General features: G+C 45.2%; 1 protein-coding gene across 9 annotated transcripts in view; it reads left to right on the forward strand.

Moving 5' to 3' along the window:
* The window catches only part of LOC121292423 (1-phosphatidylinositol 4,5-bisphosphate phosphodiesterase beta-4), a 451,886-nt gene that overhangs the window by 314,614 nt on the left and 124,634 nt on the right, over positions 1-12,638 (forward strand). For all 9 annotated transcript variants that reach the window (XM_041214297.1, XM_041214373.1, XM_041214305.1 and 6 more), the window contains 2 exons: positions 3,522-3,663; positions 6,823-6,907. In XM_041214297.1, coding sequence (XP_041070231.1) covers positions 3,522-3,663; positions 6,823-6,907 — 227 coding nt within the window. The remainder of the gene's footprint in view (positions 1-3,521; positions 3,664-6,822; positions 6,908-12,638) is intronic.

Here is a 12,638-nt window from a genome sequence, read left to right on the forward strand (position 1 = left end):
CAGTATAAAACAACTCAAATCACAATTGGCAAGGTGTGGTGCAAAAAAGCAGCCAGCTGTTTCTACGAATCTATGAACAAGGAGCAGGATTAGGCCATTCAGCCCCTCAAGCCTGCTCTGCCATTTAATAAGATCATGGCTGATCTGATGGTAGCCTGAAATCTGCATCCCGCCTACCCCCGATAACCTATCACCCCCTTGCTTACCAGTAATCTATCCACCTCTGCCTTAAAAATATTCAAAGACTCTGCTTCCACCACCTTTTCGGGAAGAGAGTTCCAAAGACTCGTGACCCTCTGAGTGAAAAAAAATCTCCTCATCTCTGTTTTAAATGGGTGACCCATTATTTTTAAACAGATTCTAGATTCTCCCACAAGAGGAAACATCTTCTCCACATCCACCCTGTCAAGACCCCTCAGGACCTTAAAGGTTTCAATCAAGTTGCCTTTTAGTCTTCTCAACTCCAGCGGATACAAGCCTAGTCTGTCCAACCTTTCCTCATAAGACAACACACCCATTCCAGGTATTAATCTGCTAAACCTTCTCTGAACTGCTTCCAATGCATTTACATCCTTCCTTAAATAAGGTGACCAATACTGTACACAGTACTCCAAATGTGGCTTCACTGGTGTCCTGTACAACGGAAACTTAACCTCCCTACTTTTGTATTCAATTTCCCTCGCAATAAATGATAACATTCTATTCCCAAGGGCAGCTAGGGATGGGCAATAAATGCTGGCTCAGCCAGCAAAGCCCACATCCCATGAATGAATAAAAAAAAAAGCTTTCCTAATTACTTGCTGTACTTGCATACTAGCCTTTTGTGATTCATGCACTAGGACTCCCAGATCCCTCTGCACCTCAGAGCTCTGCAATCTCTCACCACTTAGATAATAAGCCTCTTTTTTGTCCTTCCTGCCAAAATGCACAATTTCACATTTTCCCGCATTATACTCCAGTTCCAGCGAAATGCCAGTTGCCGCATATTAGTAATTCGGAGTCAACTGGGTACATAGCAAAGCTTAAAACATGACCAAGCTAGCTGTTGGAGATTCTGTGCCTTGGCGATTCCATGCATCCTATACTTGTGAATCTTAGTTTTCAATGTGAAGAATTATATTGGGGAGAGTTTTCTCCCCATCATGGGGGGCTGAGCGGGAGCGAGCGCAGGCGGGTGAGCAGCCAATCGCTGCCCGTGATTGGCTGCGTGCTGCCATTTTACGTGGGCAGGCCAATTAAGGCCCACCCAGCCCTGAGCGCTCCCTGTACGGGCGGTGGGAGTAGGCTGAGCTAGGGCCTGCGCTCTTTCACGCACACACGCGAAAGAGTGTAGAAATCTCCCTGAGGCATGGAGCTGCCTCAGGGAGTTAAACCTCATTTTTTCAAAACTTAAATAAAGAAGAAAATCAAACTTTCAGACATGCACCCTCATGTGACAGTGTCACATGACCTGGGGCATGTCAATGAATTTTAATAAAAAAAAGTTCATTGCATTTATAAATCCTTCATGAAATCCCATTCCGCCCGTCGATGACATTAAGGTTGGACAGGCAGCTCCGTTGATTGTTGAAATGGCCTTAATAGGCCTTTAACAGTTTGGCAGGTGTGCATCCAACTCTGGTGTGTGCCCACCAAACTGAAAATCGGAATGATGCGCGGTGACGTCGGGACACACGCCCGGCACCACTGCGCGTCGGCGAGTGGGGTCCGCCCCTGCACACCAACCCAAAGATTCTGGCCATAGTGACACACATTGGAGCAGTAAATGTGAAACTTGTTCACACACTCCATCAATGTCGATTAGCAAAAGTGGGGATTAAGAACACTTTGTGAGGACTGGGAATCATTTAAGAAAACATTCAATCGATGTAATGCTACTTCAAACATGCCTAGTCAATGGCTGGGATGTATTAAAAGCATATTTGAATGTAACTTGACGGAATTTATTTTAATCAGATAAAGCTCACTGGTAAGGTGACGTTTAAAATGGTACATGTCATTTTGACCTCCGTAGTTTCAAATGGACATATTGCACACAAGGTAGAAAAGATGATCCCAAAATCAGGGTTATAAATTTTGAAGAGAGATTCACAGAGCTAGACTTACAATTATTGGAGAAAGAAAGGTTGAGTGGGAACCTGAGACAAATCTTCAAAGTAATAAAAAGCACAAATAAAGTAGATATAACCATATATTTAACTCAGACTTTTCTGTTTAACGTTTATTCATGAGGGATGTGGGCATCACTGGCAAAAGCAGCATTTGTTGCCTATTTGCGCTTGAAGAGCTGCGATTGCTGATCTGGTGGGCACAGGTACAAAATGAACAGACCTCAGACAAAACAGAGTTTTGGTTGAACGGAACAGATGCCTATGAAATGTCATATTAAATAAAGTGATATTTTGACTGACTTTTGCCAATTGGAGGATGTATTTGTAGTTAATCACTCCCCTTAAAAATTGAGTGGATTGGGGAGTGTTTATGCTAGAAAAAAAGTACACAGTTTCTGTAGAAAAAAGGTGCTTGAAACGCAGATTGGCCTTTTCTTGTTCCACACTTTGTCCTTAAAAGCTCTGTAACCATTGCGATATGAAACAATATACTTGGTAAAATCAAATACCCTTTCTTGGTACACATTTGGCTAAAATGTTCATTCACATTAAAACAAAGTGCTACTGCAACAGTGAGGCGTGTGTTTATTTATATCTATGCCCATTGTTACAGTCAGGTTTTAAAATGTAACATATTTCTGATGACCATCAACAACATGTTTTATATGACGTCTTTCATGCAATAAAACAGATCAGGTAGCTTCGCAGAAGCGTTATAAAACAAAACATGCCACCGAGCCACATAAGGAGAGAATTCGGGCAGGTGACCAAAAGCTTGGTCAAAGAGGGTACGTTATAAGGAGTGTCGTAAAAGAAGATAGAGAGGTGGAGAGGTTTCGGGAGGAAATTCCAGAACTTAAGGCCTAGGCAGCTAAGTGCACCGCTGACAGCACTGGAGTGACTAAAATCAGGGATGCACAAGAGGCCAAAATTGGAGGAGTGCAGAGTTCTCTGAGGGCTGTGGGGCTGGAGGAGATGACAGAGAGGGCTGAGACCATGGAGGGGTTCGAAAATAAGGATGTGAAATTTAAAATTAAATACAAATGCAAGTGCATTTGATTCTGGTGCATATTAACTACTTCGGTGTAAAAATTAACAATAGATTAACACGTAATAAACTTTCTGGGGGAGAGATTTGGTTGCAATGGGTGACCCAGCCACAAACTGGACCTAAAATTGCTCTAACTTTGTGAGCTGTGCTTTTTCTCCAGTGAGGTTAAACATATTTTTGTACATTTTACAGCATATATATATATATATATGTATATATATATGGAAATGTTGGTAGTGAGCAGTTATTTTAGTGAAAATTTAGGCATTGAATGGGAAGTATGGATTTCTTTGACCACTTGATACATAATACAATTGTAACTCAAATCAGTGCTCAAAATTTTCTCTTCATTTTTACAGGGGACAATAACTATAGAAGATGAACAGGCTTGGGTATCATCCTATACGTATGTTGGTGCTACCACCAATATTCATCCTTACCTATCTGCCATGGTCAACTATGCGCAGCCTGTGAAGTTTCAAGGCTTTCAGGTAGCAGAAGGTATACAATCTTTGTTAACGTTCTGATTAACAATAAATGTACGTTTCATCTGCAGATTTTACATAGTTATCAGAATAGTGCACTTCAGTTATGAAATTGGCGTGATTTCATGCCTGTGATTAGAATGTCAGGTAAAACACGCAATTCTCAAATTGAACTGAACACCAATCTCTGCTTGGGCTTTCCCTGAGAGTCAGTCTCCAGAGCGATGGTGCCCTTTACAAGAAGCATATTGCTCGCCAACTGAAGGATTTGCTTTTTTCCGTTGCTCAATGACTCGAAAAAGGAAAGGCATTGATGATGGTGTGCGTGGGCTGGATGGGTTCTTCCTTTTCTAATCAGAGGCCACTGCCAGTAAGACAAGTAGCTGAATGTGCTTGTGTTTCAAATGGATGAGCTTGCCGCAGGTTAAAGTCATGCGCAGTCCAATTTTTGCAAAGGCTCACACAACCCCCGCCCCCAAACCCCCTGGCCCCCCCCCACCCGGTGCAAGTGCAAAGAGCCTAATGCCTCTTTAAGGAGCTCACCCCAGATGCCTTTACAAATATAGCAGTTGACCCACTTCAAATAATGAGCGGGCACACACACCATTCGCCATATTTGGATCCTCAGACACCGTTTGGCACCTGTCAAAGAGAGACAACACAATTTCTCAGCCATTGCCTTTCATTTTACAAGGTCTTCTCAAAGGTCCTGAGAAATAGGATCACAAACCAGTAAGTTTTGGATTGGTAAAGCATTGAAATTTGTTCCACACGTCAAGGAAACCTCAAGCCTGGACTCTTCCTGTATGTAGTCCTTAAAAAAAAATGAGGGTTGCTGATCTGATTTTGGTTTTTGGGGGACTCCTTCATTATGAATGAGACAATCGTGATGATCACCTCCCCTCAGATTATGCTCCTTCAGAGGGCTAGTCACTCCTTCAGAGGGACAGCATTGGAACAACTTGGCGAATAGCCTCCTCCTGTGCTGCAACCGTTCTATAATTTTATATGGACACTGCAACCAGGAGGCCAACTCACCAATATTGAACTCAGCAACACTTTCTAGCCACCCTGATGGCTCAGTTGGTTACTGCAGTAAATATCTGAGCCTAACGCTCATGGTAATTCACAGTTTCCATCTTTGCTGTATAATAAGGGAGCTTTTCTCAGTTGAGGTGGCAGTAGCAGGCACCACGATTGGAGCAGTGTTCCAGCATTACTGGTGGCAGGTACACAGTGAGGTGGGGCATGCTGGCCTCCAGGTGGATTGGGGGGCATGCAGACTCTTGAAGAAACAGTTTTGTTTGAAAACTCCAGATCTTCCACCTTGAAGGGCTCGCGGCTGAATTCTCTACAGGTGAGAGGTAAGCGTGCAGAGGCAGGGTAATGCAACCTTCCATCTCAAAGGGCAAGTTTTGGAAATTATCACTCACAGTGGTGTTTGCCCCTTGCTAGCCCTGTGAAAATTAAGTGCCCTCTCACTGACCACGGAAACGCTGATGGGAGTCTATGCCCAGTCTTCAAGTGGAAACCCTATGAAGGCAGTGAATAATGCAGAAAGGCCCACTGTATGTTCACACCAGAGCTGCAGCCTAAAGCGGGCAAAAGGCTTGTTCAAATGATGCCCAACGAAGTCTAAGGAAAAACTAAATGTATATTTTGAAGTGGCAGTTTTTGTGGAGGAGGAAATAATGTCTCTCTTTCTCTCACTCTCTCACTCTCTGTCACACTCTCTTTCTCTCTCACACACTTTCTCACTCTTACTCTCTCACTCTCTCTATCACCCTCACTCTCTCTTTCTTTCTCTCTATCTCTCTTTCTCTCCCTCACTCTCTCTCTTTCATTCTCCTACTTTGCCTTCTGTATCTCTATGAACTTCATGTCAGGTGGGAGGAGCAGAGGCCTGGCCCAACATGACCATAGCCGGGCACTGGGTGGCTAGCAGCAAGCTGATTCAGTGAACCACCATGTCACTATAAGTTAGCTTCTCAGTCACTGATGCCATTTGGGAAGCATTTGAGACTAAAGAATTCACTTCCCAGCTGTTGCTGAATACTCCTGGTTGCTCCTGAATTGGATTGAGGACAATTAAAAAAAGGGCACAAAACTAAAAGTTATTGTGGGTGGAGGGGGGCAGGGGACGAAGTTTTGACTTCCAGGCAGGAAAGTAACCTAATGTGCTAGTCAAAGTTCTGGCTTATAGTCATCCCTGGAAATCCATTATCTTATATTTTAATTAAAATCGTCTAGAATTTTGCTGTTAAATTTAACTTGAGTATGCTCACCACTGGATGGCAACAAAGGCACCAGTTTGCTTCCTCCATGTCGCATTCTACACACATCTCAGTGCTAGTCCTTTCATTTATTTCAGCATTTTTAACTCTTTCTTCTCCTCTGGTTTAGAATCTATGTGCCTCTCCTTCCCATCTCAGGGTGCAGTATGAAAAGGAATGCAGTAGGCAAAAAATATAATCCTGTTTTTTCAAGTGATCCCCAAACACAAAAAATGGTAAATAACTAGAGGCTAGATAACATGCAGTGTTGAAAATTCATCTGTTGTCTATTTTTGGCAACAAATCCCTTTTTTTTGGAGTGTATTTTTTCCTCTAAATCTTTTCACGATCCAATCACTACAGCAGTTTGCTGCAGAGCAGACCGTGGTTGATGTATATTTTGTTGTATAAACAAATTACTGTTACACTTGCTGCCATGCAATCCTTCACTTTACCCTTTCTTTACCTTTTATGGCAACATAGATCAGACATAAATGTCTTCTGGATATGCATCGTTGCAGGAATATTTATCACCGGTAATATTCATCACACATACTGGGATGTAGTGGGCAACTATGGCCCCCAAAATGCCCGTGACTAATTGCTTTTGGTAGTTTTTATTTCCCGCAAGATAACCTTCACAATATTGGAGACAGAACTATAATGTTTTGTCAAAGTGCTCGGCAGTAAGCAGCCATTGTGCTGGCGCTACTGTAGCCACTAGGGAATTCAGATCCCGTGGTCCACTGCAGGTATCGAGTGTCTGAGTGTAAGAAGGGAAATGCAGAACTGATGTAAGCGTGAGCAATAGCACCAGAAGAAGAGTCGTACTTGTATTTTCTAGCTATTGCCTTAGATATATTTACTGCCTAACCTAGCGTTATGAATTTATATTTCCACAGAACGAAATATTCACTACAACATGTCTTCATTTAATGAATCTGTTGGCCTAGGGTATCTGAAAACCCATGCAATAGAGTTTGTCAAGTATCCTTTATGGTGATTTCAATGAGGCAGTGCTTTAGGAATAATTACTGCCAAACTATCCGAGTGGCTCCGAGATAAGTACTGGAGGTTCAGCTCATATTTTCTTTTATCCTGTGTGCCTTACAATGACGACAGCGATTGTTGTAGCTGGTTTGTCGTGACTAAGGGATGAGAATCAACTCTTAAATGACATTCCAACATAAAATATGATGCAGATGAAAATATGGCGTGATGACGCAGTGCCTTAACACACAAATGTACACTCATGCATTATGTCACGGAGAGATAGACTGCAGTGATACACTTCCTATCGCATATACGGGGGGACAAAGGGAAAAGTCAGAAAACAGTCAAACTATCTACATGCTAGATGGCATAAATGCTGCAGTGGGAGTGGCCTTGAAATAAGTTGTGTTCTTATCTTCTTGGGCTGTGAAGTTCGGTGGCATTGAGAGGAAGGGAATCTTAGAGGGAGTTACCTCAGTGTGCAAAGGAAACATTGATTTAACCAGGCTAAAATGTTGTCACATGCAGTTACTGTCACATGCATTGAACTTTCTGGAGTTACGAAATCAACCAAAAAACTGAAGACTTCCATTATCCCATGGCCTGAATTTTCATCCTTGAGGTGGGTAGCGGGAGTCGGGAAAATTCCCGGTTCCACCAGCCTGCCTTGGAAGGAAGTGCCTGGAATCCAGACCGCACCCTTTAAAGGCACTCCCAAAAATCAGACATCCCAGGAATAGGGCCAGGAGTCCCAGCATCAGGACCTGGACACCATTTCTAAAGCATTCCTGAGTCATCCCGACTTGATGAAAACTCAGCCCAATATCTCTGGTGCTTTGCAAATTTTTTGTTTTGTCTTTTTTTTTATTCAATTGTCGACCAAAGAAAAATCAAAACAGGGGATTTGGTTTAAAAACATGGGTCCCAAAATTGCCTTAGCACTACTCTACCACTGTTGGCGCACTTCAGATCCCGCTGGGAGTAGCTGAAGTCTGGGAAAAGTCAACTCATTTTAATATCTTCATTCGTCACACACACAATGTGTGCATTTCATAGGCCTCTGCTGGGAGAAGAGAGACAGGAAGTACAATACAAGCTGCTTGGCTACCGAATGTCACAGGCTCCAGAGACGTTTTAAATTGTGACCAATCTTCCCTCTTTACAGGTGCCTGACATAATTTATGGTGTCAGTGTTTGCTGGGGTGTCCAGGCATGGATTCCCATCTGTTCCAGTTAAACCATCTTTCAATTCAGTTCTCCCTCACAGGGTCACAGATTAGTTACAGCACAGAAGGAGGCCAGTCAGCCCATCTGTGCTGGTTGTGTGAAGAACTGATTCACCTAGTGCCACTCCCCTGCCTTCTCCCTGTAACCCTGCACATTCTTTTCAGATAGTAATCCTATTCCTTCTTGAATGCCTCAGTAGAAGTTGCCTCCACCGCATATTCAGACTATATTCATAACTTAACCACTCGCAGTGAGCAAGTTTTTCCTCATGTCGCCATTGCTTCTTTGGCCAATTGCCTTAAATTTGTGTCCTTTGTTCTTGATCCTTCCACCAGTGGGAACACTGATGTGGTTGGCTCTTAAATGCCCTCTAAACAAGGGCAATTAGGGATGGGCAATAAGTGTTGGCCCAACCAGTGACACCCACATCCCACGAATGAATTTAAAAAAAGGTTCTCCCTATCTATTCTGTCCGGACCCCTCATAATTGTGAACACCTCTATCAAATCTCTTCTCAACCTTCTCTTCTCCAAGGAAAACAGCCCCAACTTGTCCAATCTATCTTCAAAAGTGAAGTTGCTCATCCTGGGAACCAATCTCGTGAATCTTTCCTGCACCCTCTCCAATGCCTTCACATTTTGCCAGAAGTGTGGCACCCAGGACTGGACGCAGCACTCCAGTTGAACCAGTGTCCGGTGCAAGGTTAAAATAACTTCCTCACTTTTGTACTGTGCCGTATTAATAAAGCCCGGGATGCTGTATGCTTTATTAACAGTGCTCCCAACCTTCCATGATTTATGCACACGTACGCCCAGGTCCCTCTGCTGCTGCAGCTCCTTTAGAATTATACCCTTTATTCTATTCTGCCCCTCTGCATTCTTCCCACCAAAATTGTAGGCATCCAGATTGCTGGCTGGAGGAATATCAGGAGCTGAGCAAACTTCGTGGGTGGAACCGTCCCAGATTTGCACTAAGTTCAGTAGTCGTTTTACCCGCCGGCCACGATGGTGGGTTTTCACGACGTATCCTCCCAAGCCCGCCACGTTATTTATGCACTCCCAGGAAACACACAGTTTCCATGACGAGCGGGCTCTTATTCGCCCGCCTGCCATCACGCCGAGCGCCATATTTAAAGTCCAGCCGCAAGCGCACATCTCAGTGCTTCCAGACCACCACTGCTGCACGGAAGACATGGCCCTGAAACTGAAGATGACTGCAGCCCCCAGGTTCAGCCAAGCGTCCTTCGAGCGCCTTTTGGATGCCGGGATGTCCTCTACCCCGGTTGGGCAGCGGCGTCACCAACCAGGTTTGGGAGGTGGTGGCAGCAGTGGTCAGCACCAACGCCCTTCAAAAGAGGGCAGCCACCCAGTCATCTCCTCCATTCCGGCAGGGTAAGTCACTCTTTTCATCACTGTCAACTCTCTCACTCTCAAACCCATCAAACATCCACAGGGCCCTCACTCATTGCCAGTTCAACGAACGTCACCATTCACTCTCTAACACACACCATCATTGTCTTCATCCCGTCCATGGGACCACTCACTACCCACACATGCCAGGTATATTTATCATTTAGCTCGGCAGGCATCCTGCTTACACTCTCCATCTCTATTCACACAGGACAAGCTGGCACACAACAAGAGGGAGAGGTTGCAAACCGGTGGAGGAATGCCTGAGATCAAGGTCCCCAACGACTTTGAAAACAGAGCCATCCAGCTGGCTGGCGAGGATCTGGACCGGTCCTTTGCTGACGGTGAGGTTGGTGCTGCTCCACCAAGTGGGGGTCCAGCAATGCAAAATCCATCAGCCAGCCATGCTGTGAGTGATGTGTCCTGTTTCACAGGACCTGTGGGAATCCCAAGATCTGTGTGAATCCAATCGCTCTTGCATCCTGGCTATCCTGGTCCTGGGCGAAATGCACAAAGTTGTATGCCCTTGCAGAGATGGCATCCATGACCTCATGGATGCATTTGTGGGTGGAGGCTTGTGATATCCCACAGAGTTAACCTGTGGAGCCCTGAAAGGAACCACTGGCGTAGAAATTGTATGCTGCGGTCACTTTCCAGGCCACTGGCTGTGGATGCCCTCAATGTCCCTATGGTGCTAAATATTGTAGTAGCTGGTAGCTGTGACCAACCAGTTCCCTACACATGTGCAGTCTTTGGCAACACTGGTTTCTCAGTCATCTGCAGGAATGACAGGCAGTGTCTATAGACTCGGGGTGTCTATAGACACTAAACAGTGATGGTTCGCTGTGGCTCTTCGACGGTGTCCCAGGCGCCACTTCTTCCAAAGGGTGCTGCTCCTGCCTCTGCGTAGCCAGGAGCCTCAGTTACTCTCTCCTCCATTGACTTCGCGCTCTGTAGACCATCAGGCACACAGCTAGTTCATCAGGCTCCATGATTCTGATGTCATCCTCCTGCACGATGAAAGAGAGAGATGCATGGTTTAGCATGGGTGTACAAAGAACCTGTCTTGGTTAAGTTTGAAGACCCCTTAAAGCAACCCGGAGAGTGCTGGCCACCACTTGGATGGCCAGAGGTTAGTGTGTTGCATGGCTGCCCGAAACCCCGCCCACCTCCACCCAACCGATTGGCAGCAGCTTTGCCCATTGGACTGCATGCTGTGCTCTCAGCTCAGGCACAGGCATTCTTCTAACCCACACTGCGAGGCTGCACTGTTAGCTTGAACCATGGGGGAGGCTGGTTCAAACTGGGATGCTAACATTGCAAGGGCCTGTGAGCACCTTCACCAGTGACTGCTCCACGGCCAGCTTTAGCGAGGAGATTGTACAACATTTACAGCTGTCCAACTGTTCCACCATCCACTAAAATACTCATGACTTTGCAGCCTGTGCTGGGGGTGGGGTGGAGGGTGAAAAGCTTTGGAGCACTCGGTGGCACTTTGATGCCTTTGCATTGCTTGAGTGGACAAATTAGCTAGAAGCCCAACTCTGGTCATATTAATGTGGCTGGGCCTGAACTGTCTGAGTTACAGAAGAATGATCACTTTATACAGGTGTCCCTAATGCGTGGCCACTTCCCTCACCCACCCTACTGCCCACCCCAAAGGCTTGTGCGTTATATTCACTGACAGGCCCTTGCCCACCATCCCCCCCTTTCCACCCCACACAAGTCACCTTAACAGCAGGGTTGCCCTTAACTCTGACCCCTCAGTGCCCCTCAAACTTGAAGTCCAACAGGCGACCTGGGCGAGTGCTGCAGAACGTTACTGTGTACTCACCTCCGAGTTCTCCTCAAGGTGCAGCCCACCAATTGCGTGTTGCTTATGTGCTGTTGTGAAACACATGGGTGTGTTTTCCTGCCGACGTAGATAGGTGATCTGGTGGTGATGGGGGGCAGGGGGAACAATTCCAGTGGGCAGGCTGAATAATGACCTGCTGATGTACTACAGTGAGGTTCCCGACGTCTGTTGACGGGAAAGGCACACCGCCATCAGCAGGCTGAGCGGACATTCGGAAACTGATTTCGTGCCATTGCAAAACCGATCATATCATATGGTCCGCTCGTGCCACTGAACGTGCCTGACGCCGGTGGGCATGGAAAATTCCACCCCCTGTGTGGAGAAATCCCACCCCCTCAGCCCTGCCAACCCCAGGACCCATCAGAAGTAGCAAGTCTGAGTGTGGACCTGACCTACCTGAGTCTACACTGAATTTCCTTTGCTAATGCTGCGCTCCCAGGTGAGATATCTGATCCTGAAGAAATTGAGTAGATTGAGCAACCTTCTGAACTTGAGAATAATTTATACATCCTGTCCCCATTAATTGAACCCTTTAAGCTCTGGCATCATTCTGGTGAATTTGCTCAATACACTCTCTTTTTAAGGTCGATAGATCTTTTCTTGAGTTCAGTGGTCTAAATTGAATGTCTTATTACAAATGTAAATAAAAGATCATCTTTTTCCTAATACTACTGCGGGATACTTTAAAGCAGGCTTATGGGGACCGTGTGTATGTATGTTTGCTATTGTGTCAAGTTTAATTAAACTGCAGACAGTCAGACTACCAGGTTTGAATCATCAGAAGGGGTTGGGTGTAAATCAGGCGGTTGAAATGGAGATAGGTAAGCTAGGATGAAGTCTCAGCAGATACAGTGTGAATGCATTTTTAGATAAGTAGAGAGGTTGTTTAATTTTCAAAGGGACATGATAAGATATTTACAACTGGCCAGGCAAATAAGACAAAGTTTTTAAGTTTATTTTTCCCAAATGTGCTGGCCTTAATGACAGCAAGAAAGATTTTTATATCCTGGGAAAAGTGACTTCCACAGAAGGTTGAAACGTGGAATTTACAGATCAAAAGGGAGAAAATATATTGAAAGAAAGATGGAAGGCTGTATGGGGTGTGGGCACCTGAGATCTTGAAAGGTGCACTGTATGAAACAGACCTGTGGGGAAAAAGCCTCTAGCCACCCTGGAGATGTTTGCTGTTCCAGTAACCAAGGTTTTGTTAAAAGCCTTTGGAGTTCCATTGCTA

Source organism: Carcharodon carcharias, chromosome 2 (genome assembly GCF_017639515.1).
Source record: "Carcharodon carcharias isolate sCarCar2 chromosome 2, sCarCar2.pri, whole genome shotgun sequence".
Lineage (NCBI taxonomy): Eukaryota > Metazoa > Chordata > Chondrichthyes > Lamniformes > Lamnidae > Carcharodon > Carcharodon carcharias.